This window comes from Paramormyrops kingsleyae, chromosome 12, assembly GCF_048594095.1.
Source record: "Paramormyrops kingsleyae isolate MSU_618 chromosome 12, PKINGS_0.4, whole genome shotgun sequence".
Classification (NCBI taxonomy): domain Eukaryota; kingdom Metazoa; phylum Chordata; class Actinopteri; order Osteoglossiformes; family Mormyridae; genus Paramormyrops; species Paramormyrops kingsleyae.
The window spans coordinates 7,148,344-7,175,000 of record NC_132808.1 but is presented as its reverse complement, the minus strand read 5'-3'; the positions used below and the strand labels follow the sequence as shown (position 1 = coordinate 7,175,000).

Below are 26,657 nucleotides of genomic sequence, written 5' to 3'. Positions count from 1 at the left end.
AGGGGTCTGCGCACATGCACCCGTCGGCCTCTCTCTCGCGGCACGGAGAGAGGGCCTGCCGGGTGGACAACGCTCGAACAGGACCCATCGATGGAGGGAGGAGCCTCCTTGCCTGAGCATCGGGAGCGAAGGGTCCCGAGCCGCAGGTGCCCTCCCAGAGTGGGTCGCGTCTGCCTGTCTGTCAGACGTGGCACTCGGAACCCGCTCGCCAGCCGGGCGCAGGGCACGGCTGGGGGGAGACGAGCGGGCGACATCTCATGCCGGAGCCCAGAAAGCCACCGGTTCTCCCCTGATATCCTGCTGGTGCCATGCAAGGGCACCGCCCACTGGTCCCGCCCCCAAGAGAAGGCGGGCCGGCGTGGCTGGGGAGGCTCCGCCCCCTGCCCAGACGAGAGGCCTGGCTTCGTCTGGTCGGTATCAGGTGTTGTTGGGGCCCGCCTGGCAGCCCGGGGGGGGGGAGGGGGGGGGGCAGAGTGGCACACGGAGAGCACCGGGAGGCCTCCGGGAGCTGGCCACTGCCCATCCCCCTCCCCACCCGCTCCACCCCCACCGCGCTACACCAAACCCCCCCCTCCCCCTTCCCCCCCCCCCCAAAAACCTCTCTCACCAAACTGCCCCCCCCACCCCCGGCCCCTCCCCATCTCACCACCCCCACTTACCCATGCGGCCCGCCGTCCCCGTGCTGGCCGGGGAGGCTTCCCTTCTGCCCAGGCAGAAGGCCTGGCTTCGTCTGGTCGATTTCGGGACATTGTTGTGCCCGCCTGGCAGCCCGGGGAGCACCGGGAGGCCTCCGGGAGCTGGCCACTGCCCATCCCCCCCCCCCCAGCTCCAACCACACCGCGCTAAACCCCCAACCCCCCCCCCCCCCCCTCACCAAACCCCCCCCCCCCACCCCACCCCCCATCGTGCTAAATTAGGTGTGAATGGGGCCTCCTGGCCCACTAAATGCTAATGAGGCCGCCTTTTCAACTATGTGCAAATACGGCCGACCTGGTCAAATGCATGTAAATCCGGCCGCCTTTTCAACTGTGAAAATCCGGCCGCCCGGTCAATTAGGTGCGAACGGGGCCGTCGGGTCACCTTAATGTAAATGAGGCCGCCCACTGCCCTACATTTAAATGCGGGCGTACCGGTCAACTATGTGCGAACGGGCCCGCCTGATCAACTAGGTGTGAAAGGGGCCGGCAGGCCCACTGAATGTAAATGAGGCCGCCCGCTGTGCTTCCTTCATTAACCTTATTTATATTGGCATTATCTGTAGATAAAAAAATATGTGCATGTCTATGAAGCTGTAGAGAAGCCTTGTTTTTTTTTTTTTCCCCCAGGTTTTATTTACTTACTTTTTATTTTGCATGTTCTGAAATATAGCTTATGTTTTCGTTGCCCTAGGGCAACGTTCTGCGATAAGGGGTAGATTTTAAGAGGCTTTCTTGACAGTGTGTTAGTATATTATTGCATGTACTTTTGCACATTGTAAGCACAATGTTTTTTAAATTATTTTCTAATTTAATTTAACGCATTTTGGCAGAAAATGGACACAAGATTTTCCTATGGGAGTAAAACTCAGGATCAGCATGTTAGGGATATCCCATCAGACAGTGAGATAGACTGCAGTGACAGTGAGGAGGAGTGGAATGCAGAGAAAGGTTTGAGCAGAAGTGAAAGTAGGTTTTAAAATATTGCTTCTCTGGTTGTCATTGAACTCATTTGCATAAACAAATCAAATGTGTTGATAAATTTTTAGATGTCATTCAAATGAAATAAAGGTGTGTGCAGCAGACAGGGTATCCAATACAGTCATGTAAGCTTTAGTTGTGATTGATGTATTTTTGTTGACGTATATGTATATATATTTATAGACGATCAATACACCAGTGATGAAGAGGAACATGACGATGACAGTCTGCCTGAAGATGACAGTAGTTCTTCCAAGACCCCTCGATGGAAAACATGTCACACCATTACCTCTCCTGTGCAAGCCACTTAACCTTACTGTTCAAGAACTTGAACAGTTCTTTGCCACTGTGCTCCATATGTCAATATTTGGTCTTCCAGCTACTCGCATGTTCTGGAGCCATAGTAGCCACATTGCACATGTTGCTGATGTTATGCCTCTTGCACGATGGGAAGCCATCAAAAATTTTGTTACTTTGCATTGCTCTCTGAGCATTGTATTATGATCTATGAAGACATAATTTTCTCTGTGGTTTTGTATCAGTGTTGCACAACTTTGCCCTTAGGCAACAAAAGATCATTTGGAGAGGGGGGCGGTGAAATAAATATGTACATACATAATCAATAAAATGTCCCAAAATTAACCAATAAGTGATGTGGAATAATTTCTTATCATGTACCATCAAATTGTGTGCGGTAGAGGGTTAATGTAAATGCGGCCGCCCGCTGCGCTACATGTAAATGCGGCCGCCCCCAGGTCAACTAGGTCCGAACGGGCCCGCCTGATCAACTAGACGTCAATCGGGCCGGCAGGTCCCCTGAATGTAAACGAGGCCGCCCACTGCGGTACTTGTGAATGCGGCCGCCCGGTCAACTAGGTGCGAACGGGCCCGCCCGATCAACCAGGTGCGAATGGCCCCGCCCGATCAACTAGGTGTGAACGGGCCCGCCTGATCAACTAGGTGTGAATGGGGCCGCCGGGTCCACTTAATGTAAATGAGGCCGCCAGCTCAACTAAGTGTAGACGGGGCCGCCTGGCCAATTAGGCGTTAATGGGGCTGCCGGGGAGGCTTCCCCTCTGCCCGGGCTGGAGGCCCCGCAGTGGCCATTCGCCTCTGGGACATATTGGCAGAGTCCGCGGCCTATGCGTAGGCCCCGGGCGGAGGCTGACCCTTGTCGCCCTTGTCCTAGGCTCGGAGCTATGGTCGCCCCGTCTGGCCTTCGCTTATGGTTCGGAGCTATGGTCGCCCCGTCTGGCCTATGCTTAGGGTTTGGAGCTAGGGTCGTGTTGGAAACGTTTTCCTCTGTCGAAGCAGAGACCGGGAGACGTTGGCATATCTCTCCGGCCGAAGTTCCTCTTTACTGAGAACTCGCCAATGCGCCGCTGTAGTCATCCAAGTCTGACTAAGACTCAGCTCGGCGCAGCTTATACGTTTCAAGGGGGGAGGGATACACAGAGGTGGAGACAAACTAAACAAAGCACAGCATGTTCCAGGAATCAGCCTGAACAGTGCCAGAACAGTACAGGACAGGCCCACCGTGCACTGCGCCAGTGTCCGGGCAGGGCCAGGCTGCTGGCCATCAGCAGGGACTGGCACTGGGTCACATTCACGCTTCTGCAAGTTTCTGCCCCACATGAGACAGATCAGGCTGGTCATGAAGTCTGAGATAAACAGGCAGCAGCAGATTCACAGCAGTTACTGGATCGTATGTGTCACATGCAGAAGCGTTTAAACCATGAAGAAAACTGTATGTTTTAAACCATAAAGAAAACTGTATGTTCATTTATTTTACGTAATAACAGGGGGGAGGAAATAATTTAATCATTTCAACATTTTAACCAGCAGTGTCTTTCAAGCAGTCAAGGAATAATGGAATAACATTTCTGTGAACAGTAACATAAAAAAATATCGATATATCTTTAGACCAGTGTAAAATGAGGGCTTGTCTTCAAAACCCTGCGCAGTCCCACCCGTGTCCAAAAGTTTCTTGGAAAAAAATAAACAATATAGTGCAAGTTTCGAAATTTGGCAGCTGAATAGCAATTAACATCACGCTCACATACATTTATGGATGTGACAAGTTAATGTTACACAGCAGTGTGATCATCTACCGTAGATACCCCAGGATAGACGGCATGTTAGGATGTAATGATGGATAGTGAGAGATGAACATGTTAACATTACATTGTAACCTGCTTGGTCAATATTCAAGGTGCAGGATTTGATATGTATACAAACTTAAGGTAATTTGTTTGTAAGAGCATTTAATGAAGATGCTGTGCATGGTATGATATATTAAATAAACCACACCACGTGAACTGAGGTGTTGTGTTTAGGAGGAAGACATGTTTACATTATGTTCAAATAAAAATATGACATTGATTTCATCAGTGTAATACTACAATAGCCACAAAGCCTCTGAAAAGATGCAGTGTGATCAAATGATCGAATGAATGTAACTGGACTGATTGTTATGCGTTTTCATGCTGAATCTCTCTTACACACACTCTCACAGTCACTCACTCACACGCACACACTCTCCTTTCAGGCCGTAAACCACACAGCCCAGTATAGTACCAGGAATTATGATGGTACTCTTCATGGACTTTCAAACCCCGGCAGAATCTGATAAGGCCACCTGTGTCTCACTGTAGCCATGTCACCCTGGATATTTGGACACTGCTTCCCCAAGTGCTCACTGAATCAGCACCCTCCCAGGGTCAACTGTCCCAGTGCTCACTGGATTAGCGCCCTCCCACAGCTCACTGGATCAGCACCCTCCCAGGTCTGCTCCCCAGTGCTCACTGTATCAGCGCCCCCCCCCCACCCACAAGACCCCCGATGCAGAGGGCCACCCTGCTGCACTCACATTGCCCCCCAGTGCTGAGCCCCCCTAACACTCACATTGGCCCCCAGCCCTGAGGGCTGCTGAACATGAAAGGTGCTCACCAATAGGATTCATTGCTCGGCTTTTCTCATGCAGTGCAGGCCAGGGATTCTCCAGTGGGGGGCACTACTGACACGCAGGGCCAGCCACTCCTGCTGCGAGGCAGCCAGGTAGGACTGGGATGGGGAGGTGGGCGGCAGGTGGGGCACCAGCGAGCCCAGAGCCTCCGTCAGGGCCTGGCTCCGCGCCGCCTGGATGTCCATGCTCTCCAGGCTGCTGAGGCTCCCAGCAGCTGCGTCAAAAGGGTGACTCCGGTTTGGGCCTGAGGGGGCGCCAGGCAGCAGAGCCTTTAACACCGAGGTTTAGTCACCTACCTATTGACCTTTGCTGACCTCATTTTATTTGATTTGATTTTGCATGAAAAGTACCTAGACTGAATATCAGTGTTAAACTAACAGAGAGAGAAGATTTAATTAGCAATTTAACTGAGAGGCTGCTTGTGATAAAGCAGTTGGATAAAGTGGATGGACAGATGGACGGATGATTTTATCGCGCAGCTTGACTGACACATGGTCACTGCACATGCAGTCTGCCTTAATGACCAGGGTCTGGTCAGGTGCTCCATCCTAGAAGATCTGGGGGGGGGGGTTACTCACAGCAGAGGCGGAAGGACTCCCAGGCGCGCCGAGGAAGGTACGGCTTGGTCACGGGCTGCTGCAGCAGACACACGATGGCACTGTCCGCCTGGTGGAAGACGCGCAGGGACAGCAGCCGCTGGCACGTGTCCTCCGACAGGCTGTACTCCTCTGAGCGCACCAGGCTGCGGACCAGGTCGAAGTCCTGCTTCAGCTGCAGCGCCCCCTGGAGGCTGCAGGAGGGAAGGGCAGCCATACAGCCAATACTAGATCTTTATTAAAACTAAAACAGGCATATAGATTTCACATATATGGTTGGGTTTATGCTACATATACATTCACTGACAGGAATTTCCAAAAAAATAAAAACGATGCATACAGGATTTGCTAACATTTGGTTAACATGATGCTTCTCAGTTACCAGATTCGTCAATTTTATTTAATAAATAGATTATTGGACTGGCATCCCTTATAATTATCATTATTATTATTATTATTCATCTCTGAGAGGGAGCGAGCTGCAGAAAGTGGTGTGAATTCAGGGCCTCCAGCAGCCATCCCACCTGAATCTGATCTTCTGCCTGAGAATGTGCTCCATCCAGGCCTCCATGAATGCGACCGTGGCCTCGGCGAGCGCAGGGTCGCCAAGCCCCTCCGGCAGGGGCCGTGTGCCCTCCAGCACCTGGCCAATCACAGCACGGGCCGCCGAGGCCGCGTACTCGCTGGGACTGGCTGGCAGATCTGACCAATGGAACAGGTGCCAGGTCTGAGCTCTCTCACACAGACACTCACCCCACCCAGCTCACGGGCACCATTGCCCACGCGCACTGCCAACACCCCCCTGAGACTCGCTACACCCACCCTTCTTAATAAAATACAGTCATGCGCTGCAAAGCAACAACATTGTGGTCAATGATAGACCACATACAAGATGGTGGTCCCATAAGATCATATCGGAGCTGAAAAATGTCTATTACCTAGTGACACTGTAGCCGTCTTAATGTCAATGCCATCGCGGCGTCACAGCCATAGCGCATCGCATTACTCACATGTCCGTGGTGATGTTGGTGAAAACAAACCTACTGTGCTGCCAGTCACATACAAATATAGCACATACCATTATGTACAATGCAAAACACTTGATGATGATAACTATGCTACTGGTTTATGTATTTACTATACTGTGCTTTGCCATGTAGCCTAGGTGTTCAGTGTGCTAGACAAGTTAGTGTAAGTAGTCTATGACGTTTGCACAATGACGAAAATTGCCTAACGATGCATTTCTGTATGCTAAAAATTAAAATGCAACACAAGTGGTAACAGAATGTCCTATTCCCTTCATTTACTGACAAGAACTAAGAGCACTTACACTACAGTTAGGTCTGAGCACAAAGAAAAATATATTCTTTTGCAAATATATTCTATGCATAGTTTTAAAAGGAGGGACACAAGAAGATTCTGGAATGCTGTGGGTTGACCACAGTGTGCACTGTTTGCTCACCAGTGTGACCTCACCTGTTTTATACCTCGCTCTCCAGTGCCTTACTGATGGCATGCTCTGCTCAAATATTTCTCTGGACATCTGCTTGCAGGCCTGAGAGAACATCTTCAGGAGAAGCGGGGAGAAGCCCTGCCAGTGCAAAAACACAGTGTCTTACAGCCAAATGAGTCTAATTCCAGGAAGTAATACATATATCAGTGTGCTAACTATTTAGTAGACATTTCTGTCTAAAGCGATTAGAGCCTGGGGACAGAGAGCAGTGTGAACCAGCATCCCTGGAACAGCTTTTAAGGCTTCGGGATTCGAACCTATAACCCTACAGGACATGGGCACTGGTCCCAAATCCACCGAGCTTGGCACTGCCCCTTAGTGGTCCCCTTAGAACACTATCTGAAATCTTGCAAATGTAACAAGGAGCTACAGCCGGACAGGATCTGAACCCCTAACACAGCATGCAGATATAAACACCTCGATGAGGCTCTTAAATGGGGGAGTGGGGACCACATGTGAAGACTGAGCATGTTCGAGAATCACCTCACCTGCAAAGCAGCAGCTGCTTGACTGAGCAAGACCACCTGCTGATCAGCAGGAAGAGCGCCACCTCCTGGCTGTGCAGGGAGCTCCTCCACCTGCTGCACCAGGCGCTCCACGGCTGCCCTTAGTGCCTGCAGCATGAGGGTAGAGGGTCACGTTGTTTGGGGAACCTGCCCTTACTTCCCCCAGGGCACGCTCATATCACGGCATAGCCAACACCACGAAAGACTACAGCGTGCTCAATATACACATACTATATAGCTCCTGGTTCTTATCAGTGAAAAACATTAGAACATCCCACATGCACATACATCCATCTACTGATCGCATACCCTGGTCACGGTCACATGGGGGCCCAGAGCCTATCCCAGACAGGATTTGAACCCCCAACCCTGGACAATGGCGGCTGTGCATGTGCACTACCACAGAAGGGCAATGAAGACAAAGCGCTCTGGTCACCTTGAGGTCTCCCTGGGTCACCAGCAGGAATTTGTTGATGGACCAAGAGGACAGAAACTGGTAGCCTTTGCTCACGGCCCAGAATGTGGCTGAGTGGACGGTGGTGACGGACCGGTGGAGGGTCCCCAGGCGGAGCAACCGCAGGTTCCTGGGATCTGCCAAGACACACCAGCAGCTGGTGACCCTTCTGCCAAATCCTCCCCGCTTCCTCTCCATTCCCAACCTGGTTCTCCACACTTCCTCTCCATTCCCAACCTGGTTCTCTCCACTTCCTCTCCATTCCCAACCTGGTTCTCAGGAACCCCCAGACATTCCAGATTTTTTCTCCCTCCCAGCTCCCTGCCAGACAATTTTGCTCCTACTGAGAGCTGGGAGGGACCAAAACTGTCTGGGGGTCCCAGATGACCGAGTTGAGAAACACTAGAATACGCGTAGACATCTCCTTCGACGTAAAAAGCTTGACAAACTAACAACATATTGTGAAAGTTACTGACTCAGTCAGAGTGAGTCACAGACACTTTGTTAAGGTGCTATTAACCTACAAACTTCCTGTCACTTTAAATTCAGGAATTCACCTCAAACCCCCTTCGTCTTAAATGACGGTACATCACAGCTGGTGTGGTTTTACTTTCCCACTGAGGTCTGTGTCACAGCCTAAGATTCCTTTAAGAACTCGTCTTTTAAAATAACACTGGTGCTTCGCAGAAACATCCAATGGGGGCAGCAGGCAGGCCGGCGGTGACTTGAAAGGGCCGCTGGTCCCTGAGCCGCTTCAGAGGAAACATTACGCCCGACGTGCTGGAACATTTCTGAGGTTTGCCAAGCGGGGGGGGGGGGGGGGGGTCAGTGCTAATCCAACAACAGCAGCTGAACGGCAGGATGGGAGGGGGGCATCGTTCTGTGTGTGTGTGTCTTGTGATGGACTGGGGGGAAAGACAGATGAGCAGACCTGCTAAACTATTTACGGTTTTTCTTGTTTTTTTAAAAAAAAAACGGACCACACCATGATCAAAAGCACTATTAACCAGAATGAGCTACTGTGATGGGGCAAAAAGATATTTTAACATATGCATAATGTATTTCTTAATGGGATGATGTCGCCGTTTCCAGGACTGAGCACGGTTTCAGCCTTCAAAGAGCTTCGGGTACCTGTGTGCAGGGCTGACGTGGGGGGGGTGAGGGTACCCAGGACGGCACTCAGCGGAGGGAAGAGCTGCAGGTGGAGCTCCGCCGTGCGCGTCCTCGCTGTGGAGCCTGGAACGGGGACGCCCCTGTCCTTCAGCCCCGCCCCTAGAGACGCACACATCACTGCAGGAGGGAGGGGCCAGGATGGGGTCCCCGGGACAGAGGCAGAGACAGGTCACGTCAAACCACAAGAGGATTACACACATTTCAGCAAGACAAGTACAGTCACACACACACAGATAGACAAATCCCTCACAAAAGGAGCCACATGCTGTATGTAAATAACTGGAATATGAATAATTTCAGAGAGAAATAGAACATAACATTTAAAATAGTACTATGGACAGTTAATTATTGAATAAAAATCCTACTTCAGCAACGTAAAGAACACATACACCACGTTCCAAATTATTATGCAAATGATATTTTTCGCTGATTTTCCTAAATAGTCGATGCAAATGACAGTCAACATAATTGATCAACCATTAGACTGCAGGGGTGTCAAACTCCAGTCCTGGGGGGCCGCAGCCCTGCGTAGGTTAGTTCTTTCCCTGTTCCACCACAAATGATTAAGCTCAACAGCTATGTGGTAATTAGCTCAAGAAGCTGAATCAGGTGTTAAATGAAGGGAAACCCAAAAATGTGCAGGGCTCCGGCCCCCCAGGACTGGAGTGTGACACCTGTGCATTAGAGTATAATTCGAATGTTACTGAACAAAGCTCCCGATGATAACAGCATGTTTTTCAAAAATAAAAAACTTCAAATGCACTGTTCCAAATGATCACGCACAACAGAGTTTCAAAACATTTTATATGTTGTAAAGAACTGAAAATGGCCATTTGTTGAATTTGCAGCATTAGGAGGTCATATTTACTGAAATCAAAAGCTATTTCAATCAAAGACATCTTCACAGGTCAGGTTACATTTTAACATAGGACCCCTTATTGGATAGCAGCTTCACAATTCTTGCATCCATTGAACTTGTGAGTTTTTGTAGAGCTTCTGCTTGAGTTTCTTCGCAGGATGTCAGAATCGCCTCCCAGAGCTGCTGTTTGGATGTGAACTGCCTCCCCCTCTCATAGATCTTTTGCTTGAGGATGCTCCATAGGTTCTCAATAGGATTGAGGTCAGGGGAGGACGGGGGGGCCACACCATGAGTTTCTCTCCTTTTATGCCCATAGCAGCCAATGATGCAGAGGTATTCCTTGCGGCATGAGATGGTGCATTGACATGCACGAAGACGATTTTGTTATGGTTCTTCTTTTTGTACCATGGAAGAAAGTGGTCAGTCAGAAACTACACACACTTTTCAGAGGTCATTTCCACACCTTCAGGCACCCTAAAGGGGCCGACCAGCTCTCTCCCCATGATTCCGGCCCTAAGCATGACTCTGACGTCGCAGCCTTGTTGGGACATGATGGCCGTCCACCAACTATCCACCACTCCATCCATCTGGACCATCCAGGGTTGCACGGCACTCATCAGTGAACAAGACTGTTTGGAAACTAGTCTTCATGTAGTTCTGGGCCCACTGCAGCCCTTTCTGCTGGCTGGTGGCCAGATAGAAGGTCTATGCATAACTGCAAGCCTCTTGAGGATCCTACACCTTGACGTTCGCGGGACTTCAGAGGCACCAGCAGCTTCAAATACCTGTTCGTTGCTTTGTAATGGCATTTTAGCAGCTGCTCTCTTAATCCGATGTATTTGTCTGGCCTTTTTCTGCACGAACTCGTGTGTGTCTCTGACTCAGCCACAAATCTCTTAACAGTACGACAATCACAGTTTTCATGAAATATCTAAGGTTTTCATACCTTGTCCAAAGAATTCAACTATTTCACGCTTTTCGGCAGCGGAGACATCCTTTTTCTTTCCCATATTGCTTGAAAATGATGGTCTGCTTAATAATGTGGAACGTCCTTCTTCAGTAGTTTTTCCTTTAATTGTGCTCACCTGGCAAATTATCACAGGTGTCTGAGATTGATTTTTGTGAGCCCTGAGACACAATATCATCCATGAGTTTAATTGAAAAACAAAATATTGAATCTTTATGACACTTAAATACAATTTGCATAATAATTTTGAACGTGGTGCATTACATTTGAACAGTTGCCTTTCCTAAACAAAGGCTTATAGTAGTTGGAATGAAACTTTGAGTTATATATGGTCACAGCCAAAAAGGTTTCCAATGGTATAGAACTAGAATGGCACGCTTTATTGAAAACCTGCTTGTTTGTGAAGGCTCAGATAATATAAATAATAAAAATTGTAGCAGCAAAACTTCTGAAAGAGTTGCTTTTTTAAAATGTCTTCTGGTGCCCTCTAGAGGAGACTGTGTGCTACTCACCTTCATCCCAGTGCATAAAGGCTGTTTTGGCCACGACTTGACTGCAGAGGTCACTTATCGCTCTTTCATATCCAACAGGAATGGCATCTAAAAAGCCCAGAAGACAAATCTCTACGCTGTTCAGCTTTTACTCAGACTCATCACAAGGACAGCACCAAGCTCTGGACTGTCCACTAAACGATAAAATAACCAGGGTAGCAGAACCTGCCAGCTTCTTTCCTGGAAGTTAAAAACCTGAAAGCATCCCAGGCAGTATTTACTGGTATTCAGCCTGAATGACAGTGACAGGCTAAGCTGGGTACTAATCAGGTTCACGCAGCTCCATTGCCATTCAGTTACAGAGACGATGCCACGCCCAGTTCCAAACAGCTCTGACTGCCCAGCCACAGGCCCTATTCTCCCAGAAGCCGGTCAGGAAGAAAGGGATTGGATGGATGGATGGATGAATGAATGAATGAACAAATTAGATGCTGTCAACATGACAACAGTGTTTTCCCCCGGACTGCCCCATCACCTCCCCCACCCATCTAATCCCTACCGCTCCCACACCACCACCCTCTTGGGTGGTATCTGTTTCATACAGCCCACATAAGAACATAAGTACTATACAAACGAGAGGATGCCATTCGGCCCATCGAGCTAGGTACCGTGTTATGCCACGGTACCTAGGCCTGTCGCGATAGATGATAAATCAATTAATTGCACGATAATTAAAATGAGGTAGATCATTTTTCCGGCCGCGATAATTTTCATTTGTATGCTTGTTTTGTTTTCCTCATGTCTCTCTCTACCAAATGGGAATATCGGCTCTTTTTAGCAAACCGGCTCATTTGGCTCAGCTCACCAAGAAGAGCCGGCTCTTTCGGCTCCTAAACGGCTCTTTTTAAAAAACCTGCCCCTCTCTCCGTTTAACCTGATGCTGATTAGCGTGACCTGATTTGAGCTTGTTAAAAATAAGACGCCGTCTCGTGGGAGGGCTTTTTCGGAAGACAACGTGTTCCGGTCACTGTCGTCCTTAATGTTTAGGCAGCTCAAAAACCCGGACAATTCTATAAACATTAATAAAACGGCTCTTGAACAGCAGCCAGTGTTCTGTCGAGTTGAGCTACCTTGTCGAGTTAGGCTACCGTAGTGCTAATCGATAGCCCTAACCCTAACTCTTACCCTAACCACCCAAAAACCCATAAAACCCTTACCTTAACCCCTAAAACCTAAACCTAATTTCAGGACCAGAAAGTAAAAATCCAGACCAGGATTTTGTTTCAACCAATCAGCTATGTATAAAGAGTCACAGTCACAGAGTACTCAACTGGTTGGTTGAAACAAAATCTTGGTCTGGATTTTTACTTTGTGGACCTGAAAATTAAAATAATTCTGTTGAAGCATGGTTGAAAAGCAATGTCTGACTTTCACTGGTTAAATTTCATAGAATTTTTATTTATTATTACTTTTGTCAGATTAAAGTTATTTCTGTGACCATTGTGAGTTTTTCTTTCATTGACTGAAGGGTACCAACAATTTTGTCCACGTGTGTATATAGACACACACCACTTTATTTTAGAATATTTCTAAATCCTATGAAAATTTCCATACTTTCAGATTCACAAGATGGCTTCCGCCATCCGCCATTCCCTCTCTGCACTCTGCTGCCACCTAGCGCTGCTACTTCAGTTCTAGGGTGAATTGTCTCAGATGTATCAGGAATAGATTCTCAGGTGTAGATGTACATCCATATAATGATTTTCTGAAGTAATAAGATCCACCAAAGATCAAAAAGACTAACAGAGTAATAACATGGTGAAGTGTCTTCTGCAGTCGCCCTTCCCTTTGCTACCACTAAGTGGCGTTACTTCAGTTTTGGTGCAATCTGTTTCAAAATTGAATCACTTCCAGAACTTCACGCATACAAAGAGAGTGACAAGACAAAGTATTTTTTACAGCCTTCCACATTTTAGAGTGATTTATCTGAAAAAGAAACCAGGTACTAATCTTCATACTTATGTTTTTGTGAAATGATCCATCAGATATTTTTCAATTTCGGGGTGAATTCTCTCAAAATATCATTCATTTGCACCAGTTGTTCAATTGGTCTTTTCCAGTTTGAAAAGATCCGTCACATACTTAGTTATAAAACTAACGTTATGAAGTGTCTGCCATTTTCTTTGCTATGACTATTTGGCAGCGCTTCAATTGTGGAGCAACCTGTTTTTGATCAGTTTCAGTTTGTCACCCAGACAACGTGTCTGCAAAGTTTGAAAAATATCCATCAAATACTTTTTGATGTGGAAACCACTTATATTCCCCATACCAGGAATACAATGAATGGGTGGACAAAAGGATGAATGATGGATGGATGCATGAATGAATGGATGGCTGAATGGGGAGATGTACGCATTCTGGTTTAGCTGGTGCAGCTTACACTGACGCAGAGTCATAAGGGCAGCAGCAAAGGCTGCTTCTGTACCTGATCTGCAGCTCGCATGCAGCTCCTTCACCACCAGGAACACCATCCAGTCCTTGCAGTGGTTCAGGCTGCCCAGCTGAATGTCGCGCCCTGGTTGGTATAGGAGGGCCAGGAGCGTTGCACCGAATTCCCGCCACACCATGTCCTCGTACTGGCCCAGCAGAGCCACACAGGCGTCCATTTTCCCCATGTCCTGCCATTGGACGCACTTCCACTTCCTGATATCCATCCCCTCCCCGTCCTGCCGGCCTTCATTTTCAAGCTCGCTCTCTGCGCTCGGCTGCTCGGGCCTGGCTCTGCTAGGGACGCGAGGACCCAGAAGGTCAGCAGAAGACAACAGGCTCTGGAGAAGCTTCTCCCGAAATTCGGCGTCCTGCTTGACGAAATCCGCCAGGGGGTGTCCGGCCAGCTCTTGACAGCTGTTCTCCATTTTCGTTGAGCGCTGAGAGGTGTCACCGGCCTTGTCGGCAGGGAAGAGGTCTGACCTCAGTGATGAAAAATGAGAATCCCAAGTCTGGGATCGAGGCACGGGACAACTTAAAATGGCGAGGAGGCGGCTTCGGCTAGCTAGCCAATGATGGACCTCCTCAGCAGCCACACGGCCTCTGTGCTCCGACAGGACCCTGAGAACCCTGGATACAGTGAATGGCATGGGAATAGCGCCCCCCTGTGGCCCAGCAGCAGCTACACCTGATAAAGGTGTGAGCGGGCTCCTCCTCTGAGCGCCCTGCAATTGGATCCTTTGCTCCCCCAAGATATGATTGAAGGCCTTCGCCCCTATAAACAGGTCCTCCAGAACTTCGACGGGCACCTGAGTAGGGTCGGCCCGGGCGACAGCACACAGAGCCTTGTGGATGTAGCGCTCCACGAGCGCCACGGCCTGCACACTCAGCATGCTCAGAGTCTGCCTCGCGGCATCAAAGGCATGCTCCATCTGCGACGGCGCTCTCCTCAGCCAAGGGTCCGCCCGTGCTTTGGCGCACAGGTGCTCCCAGTGGCCGACGTGGACGCGCAGGTCCGCGCAGGCCGCTCCCACGCCGTTCCCCCAGGCGTCAGCACCAAAGGGGGGCCACTCCTGCTCCAGCAGGTGGGCCAAGTCCTCCACAAAGGAGGCGGCAGCGGCTGTACGCCGGGCGTGCTCGTGCAGGAAGAGGAGCTGCGCCCTCTCCTCCAGAAGACCACGGAGCTGCCCATAGTGCTGGCCAACAGTGGCGGCCTCTGGGTAGCGGTAAAACTCCCCGTCCGACGAGCAGCTTCTGATGCACGCCCGGGCTCCCCACCCCGGTTCCCGCATCACGTGGTACTGCTGGCTCAGTCCCAGCATGCCCTCCTCCAGCCTCTGCAGCCGACGTGAGGAGCGTGTGGGGAGATCCTGGCGGGCCGCCAAGGTGTCGTCGTCCTCAAAGTCACCGGTGGTGCCGCTGCCGTCGTTGGCGCTGTACCCCAGGAGCCCCCCCAGCCCCGGCGTCAGCCTGTTTCTCAGGAGGGACTCAGCCTTCCCCAGCGACCGGCTTATGGCACTGCGCCCCCATGGACCTGGAGGGGGACAAAAGCCAAGATGAACAGCGATTTACCATCAGGGGACACCAGGAGCTCAGGATAAAAAGAAAACGAAGTTTTCACAGCGGGACAACCATAAACAATACCCTCAGCAACATCCATTAGGGCAGTGTTTCCCTGCCAGTCTTTTTCTCCCCCCCCCCAGCTCCAGGTTCAGCAATATTGTGGACTATCTGAAGGGAGCTGGAAAGGAGCAAAAATGTGGACTGTCTAGGGGTCTCTAAGGAGGGGGGGGACTCGGTGTGTGTGTGTGTGTGTGTGTGTGTGTGTATGTGGGGGGCGGGGGGAGTATTGAGTGCCTCTTTAATATTTGTGGTGATGGGTTTATGCTCCTGGGCATCAAAAAGTCTCTGCAATGCTACGTTGTCACTAATTAAACCCACAAATGGGTTCACATGTCTAGTTCTTAAATACTACAAGTGCACATGACAGACACATTACAGTACAGAAATAATAAGGTTAGAGAGGCCAGACTTTTCAGCATTACAACTGAGGAGATGATAAGCTTATCCCTGCTGGCTAACAGTATAGCAACTGCAGCCATCTTGATATCATATCAGCTGGGTACAGAGCTTAGCAGGACAAATCGCAAAACAACGCGATTAGCAAATCGCAAAGGCTGCCATTTAGGATATGCATTATACAGCACAAACTGTTGTGAGAATAGTTTTACAAATTCACGCTGTCCTACTTGACAGCTATTCTCACCAATCAGAAGTGCCATGCGCCCTGCATGCCAGTCATGCTGACCAATCAGTGTACACGCCCACAAACAGCAAACACATGAAACCCAAGGAAAACGTTACATTCACCGTGCGAAAAATATTGATTCCGCTGCTGAGCTGTAAGTGAATTACCTACCTATTTCATGGTCAGAGATTGCTGATTTTTAAAAAGAAGTAATAAATTCATATTGGAAGTAATTCATATATTTAAGTTCTCATGCCAGTTAATATTTTGATAGTATGTTATATGGTAAAGAGGCATCACATGTATTACATCTATTACACACTGAATATTGAACATACTGAATATCCTGAAGCTTGACTTTTAAAAGATTAAATTGCAAATCAAATTGCAATCACAATATCTGTCACGAATACTGCAATTAGATCATTTCCCCAAATCGTTCAGCCCTAGAGCTTAGGCTGACACAGTGAAATGTCCCCTCAGCATCCTGATATATAACCTTATGACAGAGGAGTTTCAGATAAAAGCTATTAGCTCATAGCCTGGAGCATCTGTTTGCCCATCACACATACTGACAGTCTGCTTGCAGACCTACTGAGAGTGCAATAAGCGGACTTACACTCAGCTCTCTCCTCGCACGGAGCTTCCCACGATCCGCCACACCTCTTCTGCACATGCAGGAGGAAAGAAGCAGGTCAAACCACACAACCAGAGGGACAAGGACAAGGGACGGGAGTTCAGTCAAAACATTAAAAATTCTGATTAGAAAATCAAAAGACAAAATACACTCCCATAGGCTATACTGTCTTTGGAGCATGGGATCAGAGAACAGTCGTCATCACAAGTACAAACTCACTGTACATAAACGCTACTAAACAGAACTAAACCATCGCTATTACCACCAATGTTAAACCTGCCTACAAGTGCATTGCCTCCTATTATACCCATTACTACTATAAGGAGCAACTGTTTCAATTCCACGGCAAGGGGGCGACTCACAAGGACCTGGGCTGCTATGTCTCCATCCACAGGATCTGCTGAAGACCGAAAACAGCATTACAATTACAAATGGCACTCAGCGCAATGATTTTACTTGGCCAAAAATGTCAGACTTCATAATAAAATCAAACTGAAACACAAATGATGCTCATGTCATAAATCTGATTCTCTGCATGAAACCATAACACTTCACAAAATGATGTTGTGTCAGTATTTATCTTAATTCTGCACAAAACAAAACTGAATTACATTCAGAGATTACACACAGTAAAACGGAGGAATTTAATTACTTTTACCTCAAACATAACAGGGACACCTCTCCTCTACGCCCTTGTTTGAACGACAGATTAAATTCCATACATGTCATTCAATTGCAAAAAATACTTGCAAAGAGATAATGTGAATAGGTGACTAAATGCAAATACCTATGCCAAAGTAAGATAAAGTCTACGTATAACACCAGTATGGCTTTTTTTTAATGTAACCTGTAAGATATGACCAGCTTACAGAGCTGGCTTTGTGTCCTGATAAATTCTCTACAACCGTTTGTGTGGCAAACCATCTACTCACCTGAGGGAGGGGCCTGGCATGCAGGGGGCATGCCTCTCTGTTCAGTCACAGGGCCATCAGGGGGCGTGACCCCGCTGGGGCTCCACTTCCTCTGAGCCATGAGCGGCACCTGCTTCCCTCTCTGACACCCACCTGGTAGGAAACATCAGTGCCGCTCTCATTACCCAGCATCCTTTGCGCCAGACTCCCCCAGGCTGTCCCCCCAGCCAATAGCAAGGCCCCTATTCAATATACAAGCAGTTTGGTAAGTGTTTATCTCACGTAGTGAAATGAGAGGCACTGATTGGGGGAGAAGCTAGACAACCATCCACTTAGCACTGGCGCAGCCTAACACATTCAGCACCACGGACAGCTACCCCGCTACTGATTACGCACATGTGACAACCGGTACCTTCTCTTCTAAAGATACTGTATTAAAAATGTGTGTATGCCATATGCACGAAAGCCATTGTGTAGCGTATTTACTGTAACGGAACAATGTTTGCATTGGGTTTGTACATGAGTAGCTTAGAAGGCTGAACCTGTGATCAGAAGGTGATTAGAAGGTTGTCAGTTCAAATTCATTGGGCTCCAGAACAAGGACCTTATCCCCCAGTTGCTGCAGGGACTGTCTGACTATGATTTTTCAAAAAGTGTAAGACACTTTGGACAAAAGCACCTAATAAAATGTATGTTTTTATTTTAAAATACCATGTAATTTTAGATAATATGGTACTTCAATTTTCTGTCATATTTATTGTCTAGTTTTATTTATTCTTTGCAGTATTTATTTATAGTAAAGACAAAGCTCAATTTTGCTACAGCAAGAAACAGAATTTGTTTTGAAATTAATATTAAAACTCCAAACACAAATGCAATTAGGAACAGTTGTATGCCAATATCTGTCTAAATGTTTGAATAACAAAATCTAAGCGACTCTTATTTGCACGTTGTAAAACTAAATATGCAAACAATTTTTTTTTAAAATAACATCATAATAATCAGAATGTACTAAATCCTATATATATCCTCTGTTGTCTACTACCATGTATGGTGGCATGTGTGTAGCAAACAACATCCCTACAGCCTATAGTGCCTTAAATGCCGCGGGGATGCAGTTTCTGCCTTCGTACACAGAGTTTCAGTCGCACACACACTCGGATGATGTTGTCTCAAATGAGATAAGCATGATGGATGTGCTTCCAGCAACATATCCAAGTTTGGTACAACAGAGCCGACAGACTGTCTTGGCCTTATCCACTACCCTCTCTCCAGGGCTGATGCAATTAATTGGGAAACCAAAATGTTCCCTTACAGCTGCAATTAGCATGATGTTTTTTGTGTTCGACATCTAATTGTGAACTTAGTTCTGCCTGTATCACTAAATGTATTCAATTGTGTCTTTGTGTATACCAAACTGAAAAGGATATACCGAACTGTACATGATGAATATGTGTTCCATTACAGCCCTAACCCTATCTTACCTTATCATATCATAGACAGACACTGATTCAGGACCACAGAGAGCTACCCCACAGCCACACACACCCCGGAAAGAGGACATTAAGCGCGGCCTCAGAGGCCTCAGTTTCAGCACCATGGACAGTTATTACATTCAGTGACAGAATAGATATGGGTGCTTGGGCGGTGTCTGGCTCTGTGCATTAGGACCCTGTGCCAGTGATCATGAGGTCACCAGTTCAAATCCAGTGGTGATTTCACTGTTGGGCCCTTCAGCAAAGCCCTTAACTCCAGCTGCTCCAGGGACTGGCTGACCCTGCTTTCCCAATTGTATGTCACTTTGGATAAAAAGGATAAAGGGGTGGACTGTGATTAAAAATAGGTCCTGGACTTTGTGCCATGTGATTCTCAGTGTTAAAGTCCAGTTATCCACCTTATGCTACATGCAGTACACATCTAGTCCGTTTCTTACGAGCTCTTCCTAATCCGCGCTGTAATCCTGGTTACAGGCGTACAGCCTCCGCTAAAACAGGATGGATAATCGTGACGGGTGTTGACTGGACTCTCAGCTTCATATCCATACCTCTCATAATGGTCTTTCGATCAGGTTTCCGTTGACACGTTATTTTAAACTAAAATAGAACAACCTAATGCTCAATGTAATTTAAAGAAAAGTACTGAACATAAACAACGAAAAAAAAATCAGTGCAGTTAATCACTGTAGTTGGATAACACTGAAACATTATTCTCTGATTATAAGAAAGCCTCAAATCAAAACTGCACATTTCAACTCATTTAAAGACCAACCTGAAGTGTGTGCGACAGAGTTCATAGGTTTGTGTATGGAGGGCAATGAAGGCACCCTCTTATTTTTATAAAATCGGGAAGAACACAGTACATGACAAAACAAAATTACCTGTTATTCAATAACAGCATTATCATCATTTAAGTTCCGCATTGCACACATCCAAATCTCTTTAACCACGTTTTGACTAAGATTCAGCAGCACGGATTAGTAGCCGCTTAGCTACACGCCGCTCTGCAGTTCTATTACACAGAAAAACTTTGGTCGGACTCACTTGAATCGAAGCATCTGTTACTTCTTCGCAAGCGCCACAGGTTATCCCGACGCAGTACGCGCAGCGCTCCGTGACACCCGTCCCTGCTTGCATATGGTCACTTTATCCCCCTAACAACGAAAAGATAAACAACTTTGACCGGAAACGCCGCCATTGCTGAACTGACATTGTCCTGGTCCAATAAGAATCCTGTTTCTGGTGTCGTCGTGTGCGCATGTGCAATCCCGCGACTTCTGACGGAACCTCATTTGACACGCACTTCAGTAACTCCTATTATTAAAGAACCGATTACACAACCACAATCGATTTAACGTACTAATCCTAAATAAATTTGGCTTCTGCTCCACCCTGTTAAACATCTGCATCTCTCAGAACAAATCTACGTAGCAATTCATGTACTTTGTCCACACATCCAAAAACTATTGTCCAACCTGGTATTTTTGTGTTAAAGGTGTATTGAAAGTTGTTTAAAAGGAGTTACACAGTGGGTCACTCGTGAGAAACTTACCGTAAAATGATAGAACGGTTAGTGCTATTGCCGTGATAACAAAGTTCTGTAATAGTCAGACTTAAACTAGCCTTAGAAAACATCTTATTAATTACAGGTACAAAAAGCTTCGAGGACTACTCCAATAAAGATTTTTTTATGGATGACAACCTTAGTCTCCGCATTTATGTTAATTTCACGAATGTCAATAAGTTTTGTAAGATTACATTTACTTTTAATTTTTTTACAAATAGAGAAAATTCTGTTTTTACAATGACAATTTAACAGAAAACATATGTTATTTCGAAATGTCTACTTGTTTTACAAAATTGTCCCTAAGTATATTTACATATTCATTATCTGTTCCGAAAATACACTTGCTATGTAATATTTACAAAGAAGTGGTTACATGCAATGCATTAAGATAAACTTCGTAGTTTGGTTACATTTATTTTAAATGCTGTACATGTTAAATTCCGACTGTTATACATCACCCAACACCATAAACCGAAAGCTAGAAGAGAGGAGAACCGATTAAAGGGGCGTGGGGGAATTGGGACGAGACCATAGTTGGGGGTCTCCTGTATTTATCGAGATAAAATAAAGGTGATTTTAAAAAAGATTTTACCATTTATAAAACATTTTTAATTATTTAATATTTAGTTATTTAGCACACATTATGTGTCATTATTCTGAAACTAAAAATCAATATTTCGGAATAAGACTGTAATAATGACTTCCCCCATAAAGTTTTGAGATTTTGGTACAATCCAAAACTCACCCTAAGCTTGGCGCGTCGTATTGAAATTGTCTCGTCTAACAGATTAATTTTTAGTTTTGCTCCCGCTCTTCGAGTTCCTGGGTGTTTACTTTTGTTGTCCTCTTCGCAGTTATTTTTTTAATAAAATGTCTTCGAGACACGGCTCCAGACGTTACGATGACCGACGGAGAGATGATAGCAGGTAGGGAGCTTGGTTTTAATCGTGAAGTTACTTTTAGCTGACATGGGCGCCTGTGCTCTTTGTGTTAGCTTCAGCCCTTAACCAGCCGCTTAACTAGTCCCGCTGTCCCTGGCTGCATGGTTTACAGCTCCAGCCTGTGGTATGACATTTAAATGGGAATAATTGTGCGGTCTGGCGGTAGCTCGTTGCGCAAATCCTCTGATAATGGATAAGTAACCTGATAAATAATATCCCAAAATACGGCGCCGTGGTTGTCTATAAAGTACCCAAATGATGTGATAATTATGATGGCCGGGTAGTTTTAAGGTCAGAGCGGTAAAGCGGCCGTCTGTCGGTGGTGTTTCCAGGCCGGCAGCCGTCGCAGCCTGGCCCCCGGTCTCCGACCCAAAATGGCGGCTGGCGCGAAATTTCAAGCGCCGAAATTGCCGGTGTTCCGAGCTGCCGGACACCAATCGGTGCGGATTTTAATTACCCCTCTGTGCTGTGTGTGCTCTTTACCTTCAGTGCCCGGGGTTCAGTGCTGCTATGGGTCACGATTTCGTTAATCCAGAAATCCCATTTTGATCCCCCTGTAGTTTCAATAAGTAAAATGGATAAATTGCTAGTGAACTCGAATTTAAACGAAAAGCTTGATCATCCACATCGTGTTGTAACGAATGTTTGTTGAACAGAATAGGAGCCAGCCTGACCACCAACATTCTCTTGTGTGTCGATTTTTTTTGTCTCTCCGGTTCCCTTCCTATAGGAACAAGGGTCCTTCTAAGTGGTCTAATAGCAGGAAACGGAGTGCGGATGGGAATCTGCGGCCCCACGGCGACTCGGACTCCACCGTGTTTGAGGAGGTGGGAAGTCAAAGAGATGCTGATGACAGGCCAGCGAGGTATGTCTGCTCCATCCCATTAAAAGCTTACCGGTGTACCTGTCGCAGGCAGTAGTGTCACATAAGTACTTGATGACGGAACAGACAAGTGACATGGCCCTCGTCTGTGTTTAAATCTGCCTCTTTCAGTTTTACTACACCTGAGAGCCAAGGCCACGTCTCCAGGTGCTCAGACTGGGGGACTGAGGTCGAGCTGGAGGAAATGCGCATGGGTATTCATCGCGACGTTCAACGGTCAGCATCCACTGCATGCAGAGAGTACTCGTATACCATCCGAGTCTGGCAGCCTTGTCCCAGAATAGCTCTGCGCATTTTGTATATCAAATGTGGGCCAGAAAACTAACACTCATTCCGTGATGCACGAGACATTAGCCGTACTTTACTGCCTTGCCATTAAGCAGGGCTCTGCCCTGTGTCTGGAGTACAGGGATGGGCTACAGCTTGATTGGTGTAGGGCATAATAATTACAAACATCCTGTGGAATTAATGATGTCACTCTTATATGCAACATTTTTGCCAAAACGCCTCAAAATGTATGTTTACGTTTTTTGTATATTCATAAAATGAACAGCTGAGTGAATTTCAAGAAAAACTTGCATAGATTCAGGTGTCTTGAAGCTGAAAGATGCATAATTAACTATCTTTTAAAAAATTTTAATAGTGGTGATATCGCTTGGAGTGTTGAGTGATGAGCCGAGGCGCCCCCTGCACGTTTCAGCAGGTTCTGCTGATTAGATTGGCTACCGAAGTGGCTATTGGAGCCCTCCTGTATAATTTTGCCTTTTTTTGTGTGTTTTTCTCTTTTTTTTTTTTAATGTAGCTAGCAGTGATCTGCAAATTGTAATATGCAGGAAACACTTTTTTTTTTTTCTTTTCCCCTTGGCCTTGCTCAGAAGTAGAAGTGGAAGGGCCCACTTGTGAAGTCTATAATCTGTGGTGTGCCATTTGGTACAGGGACTGAGTGGACACTTGTTCTTTGTATGAACATTTTGCCAGAATTAATGATGGCTGCCCTGTATGTTGCATTTTTATACCTTTGTCTCGTATGGTGTCCTTTCTGCACAGACTAATCTATATTTTCCCATATTCTTTGTACAGAAATGTCCTCAGGTGCAGCTGGCCTTGTCAGAACGTGTCTCCCTGGGTGCTGTGTGGAGTCCCTGGGTTTGTCCTGCACTTTCTTACGGTGTTTCCCTTCTGTTTTCAGGTATAGGAGGAGAATCCTGGCAGCTGAATTTAATGAAAGAGAGCGAAAGACATCTTCTGGAAGGTGCGTGTATGCCCATCCCTCTCAAATGCTTATCTGGATGGACATGGGCAGACTGTATCGTATTCATTTCTAAGTGTCAGTCAGTTGTCATGCTGTGGACACATGATCATACACAGTATGACTAGCAGTGTCATTTCACTGCTAGTAAAAGAGAAGAGTTGCACGTTTAGCGAGCAGGTGACACACTTTTGACATGAGGCATGGACTCTTCCGTTCCCTTTTGCAGCTCTGACTCCAGAGAATCCCCCGTCCCAACAGAGATGGAGACGGACGAGGCGGTGCTGATGAGGAGGCAGAAGCAGATCAACTACGGCAAGAACACCCTTGCCTACGACCGGTACATCAAGGAAGTTCCAAAGTGAGCCCCACTCCTGTGTTATAGGATGTGTGAATTTGACTGTTATTTTAAATGTGAAATTGTAGAACCTAGTTGCCACTTTCTTAGGGACAAGTTTCTTCAGCTGGAAAAACAATCTTTTTGCTGTGTCATTTGTGTCTCGGACCATGTTGCTATATAAAAATATAAAAGGCTGGAGGATCTGCTGAGAGGCCATGCCAGTCCCATGCCTGGGGTGTCTGTCGACCCGTCATAACCGCCCCTCCATCTGATTGGTCCAGGCACCTGCGGCAGCCAGGAGTGCACCCCAGGACTCCCAACAAGTTCAAGAAATACAGCCGTCGTTCCTGGGACCAGCAGATCAAACTGTGGAAGGTCAAGCTGCACGCGTGGGACCCCCCCGTGGAAGAAGGCAGCGACCTGCAGGCCATGTGGGTGTCCTGCTAATCCACACTGTGCAAAGTGGACTCACAAAATGTGTCTATAATGCATGTATAGTGTATGTGTGTTTAAATACTAATGAGCGAGGTTCCTGACAAGGGATGGAGGGCAACGCACGCCTTTAAAAACAATCTATCAAAAGAATAACTACTATAAGGTAGGGCTGGGCAGTTTTATATCAATATTATATCAGGTGTGCGCAATAATCACCAGGACTTCAGATGACGGCCCAAACATTTGGCCGGACAGCAGCTCTTCGGTAATATATGGATGTTGCTTACGGCCACAATTTGGTGAGCAGTTAGTAGTAAGGTTAAAATGTTTATTGAGGTATTTTATGATGCCAAAAGGCTAATAATCAGTATAAATTGGGCATCTCCTTATTCTTAATAAATGTGTCAGATTTTAAATTGCAGAAAGTACCAACATACCACTAATGTCTTTTCACCTTGTTTATCCACAATATCTCCTCTTTTAAAAGATGATGTGGCTGCTGAGCTGTTCCTTTATTCACCGCCGCTTCAGTGCATATCGCACTGACATATACCAAACCGTAGTATACCAGAACAGTGTTATGGGGGGTGCTCAACTAACCTAATTTAATAAAGTTTACAGACACCAAGTTTATACAGATTACTGGCTTTCGAGTGTCACAAAACACGTCTCGTTAATATTTTAGCCGTACTACGGTTTATCAAATTATATGTGTAAATAAACATCCGTATAGTGCCAAAAAGCTGGCATCTGGGAAAATGTTTCGCCTGTCATCTGAAACCCTGGTGATTGTTGCGCATGTGTGATATAATATTCAGATATCGCCTAGGCCTACTATAAAGTGATTTGACATGTACGCCTTACTATACATCAGTGAAACTCTTCGATGTTCTCTTTGAAGTGCGGTGACCTAATTTCTTAACTATAAATATGCTCAGTCAGGAGATAGACCTTGATGACATCATGGAGGTCGACTTGGGATCCAGCAGCTCAGCTGAGCTCAAAGAAGGTGCCGCACGGTCCAGACCTGGCAAGGAGCCTGCGTCCGTCCCGGAGGTATGTTGTGCTCTGTGTAGGTTCGGTGTAGTTTATTTTTTATTTTTTTTAAGAATCAGAATTCCAAAAGGTCGTTTTGTTACAGGAATCCTGCTTGGGGACTCCCAGCAAGATGGTGAAAATGGAAGCAATGTTTGACCTGGAAACTTGCCTGAAAGCGGAGGACAGCAGATGGCTGGACTTGTGACCCCCAAAATGCTGGCCACGCAGCACCCCAATGGGGGAGGGGGGCTGCAGCTTCGGAAGACCGAGCACCAGGCCATCTCCGCTGGGGCGGGGAACCGGGGGCTGTGGTCAAGTCCTTGTGTAGCGCTGCACTCTTAGACACCCAGCGGGAGCTCAACAGGGTGCTCAGTGCCCAGCCTGACATCTCATTCTTAATGTGTTCTTTTACATCCTTGAGTTTAGTAAGGATTCCTTTTTGTGTTTGGTTATCTTTTTTTTTCTATGTAAATATTTTTCACTTTCAAAATTGTTATTGACTTTGGAGGCACGCACTGATTCACGCATGCATTACGCGTGCTCTCCAAACAAAATAAAGCTGGAATGAGGCCAGCGTGACTGGTGTGCGGTGCTATGAGGACCAGCCCACAAATCACAGCACTGCTGTCATGTGACATTAACACTGACAGCTGGTTGGCTGCTGATGTTGAGGGAGGGGCTGTAACATAGTGGTCTGATTGTTTTTGATGCTTTGCGGCAGCGTGTTCTTTGCCTCCCTTGAAGTGTTTGTGCTGTGACCAATTTTAAGTAATAAAGAAGGTTTTTGTAAAGGTGAGCACATTAAGATTCAAAATTTTAGTGTAAAAGCAAGTGTAATCATTTCATACTTGTGGGAAGTACACTGTCTAACACCTCTGCTGATGGCCCTTTGAATCCTGTCTGACCCGGGTTTCTTTCCAGGTCTAGTTTAAATGGATTTCTGTCTTTAAATGACCTTTGGTAGGGCTGCATGTGCCATGTGCTCACTATAAGTTGTAGGCTCCAGGAAGCCCTGCACTGGATGAGCATTTCTGGTGGGAGGATGGATAGCAGTTTATCCAGAACATAAAGGTTTTAATGCTGGTTATGCAGCAACTCTAATCAAAAATACAAAAAAAAACACAAAATGTATGCTTACTGTCAATTTTTAAAGCTGCAGAGTATTCATAAAACTGGTCTTAGAAAAATGTGGCACGTTTAACAAAAAAATGCATATATAAAATGT

The 26,657-nt window shown here is 46.7% G+C and overlaps 2 protein-coding genes across 10 annotated transcripts in view; one reads left to right on the top strand and one right to left on the bottom strand.

The window, feature by feature from the left end:
• The window catches only part of ccdc142 (coiled-coil domain containing 142), a 44,889-nt gene extending 23,055 nt beyond the window's left edge, over positions 1–21,834 (bottom strand). The window contains exons 1-14 of one of the 6 annotated variants that reach the window (XM_023799963.2): positions 21,739–21,834; positions 20,024–20,133; positions 17,505–17,636; positions 16,935–16,972; positions 16,555–16,603; positions 13,686–15,221; positions 11,222–11,308; positions 8,842–9,000; positions 7,693–7,847; positions 7,239–7,364; positions 6,714–6,828; positions 5,762–5,939; positions 5,220–5,431; positions 4,626–4,885 (exon numbers count right to left, since the gene is read on the bottom strand). In XM_023799963.2, coding sequence (XP_023655731.2) covers positions 4,635–4,885; positions 5,220–5,431; positions 5,762–5,939; positions 6,714–6,828; positions 7,239–7,364; positions 7,693–7,847; positions 8,842–9,000; positions 11,222–11,308; positions 13,686–15,221; positions 16,555–16,603; positions 16,935–16,972; positions 17,505–17,604 — 3,006 coding nt within the window. In that variant the 5' untranslated portion in view covers positions 17,605–17,636; positions 20,024–20,133; positions 21,739–21,834 and the 3' untranslated portion in view covers positions 4,626–4,634. Of the gene's footprint in view, positions 1–4,625; positions 4,886–5,219; positions 5,432–5,761; positions 5,940–6,713; positions 6,829–7,238; positions 7,365–7,692; positions 7,848–8,841; positions 9,001–11,221; positions 11,309–13,685; positions 15,222–16,554; positions 16,604–16,934; positions 16,973–17,504; positions 17,637–20,023; positions 20,498–20,531; positions 21,119–21,291; positions 21,399–21,738 lie in introns of those variants that run through there. The other 5 variants (XM_072718562.1, XM_023799962.2, XM_023799964.2 and 2 more) reach the window with 5 other exon arrangements.
• slbp (stem-loop histone mRNA binding protein) lies at positions 21,332–26,223 on the top strand. 4 transcript variants are annotated; one of them, XM_023799970.2, is made up of 9 exons: positions 21,340–21,472; positions 21,820–21,927; positions 22,218–22,352; positions 22,482–22,586; positions 23,560–23,622; positions 23,849–23,980; positions 24,241–24,390; positions 25,333–25,450; positions 25,536–26,223. In XM_023799970.2, the coding sequence occupies exons 1-9, from the start codon at positions 21,417–21,419 to the stop codon at positions 25,635–25,637; spliced, it is 969 nt and encodes a 322-aa protein (XP_023655738.1). In that variant the 5' UTR covers positions 21,340–21,416; the 3' UTR covers positions 25,638–26,223. The 4 variants fall into 4 exon arrangements, with proteins under 4 accessions (XP_023655740.1, XP_023655738.1, XP_072574664.1 ...); XM_023799971.2 differs by lacking the exon at positions 21,340–21,472 and adding an exon at positions 21,574–21,611; XM_023799972.2 differs by lacking the exon at positions 21,820–21,927 and having other exon boundaries at positions 21,332–21,472.
• Positions 26,224–26,657: the final 434 nt, after the last annotated feature.

Coding starts and splice junctions, on each gene's coding strand:
- slbp (XM_023799970.2), top strand. CDS start 21,417: ATGTCTTCGAGACACGGCTCCAGACGTTACGATGACCGACGGAGAGAT. Junction 22,587..23,559: donor ATTCATCGCGACGTTCAACG/GTCAGCATCCAC, acceptor TTCTGTTTTCAG/GTATAGGAGGAGAATCCTGG. Junction 23,623..23,848: donor CGAAAGACATCTTCTGGAAG/GTGCGTGTATGC, acceptor TCCCTTTTGCAG/CTCTGACTCCAGAGAATCCC.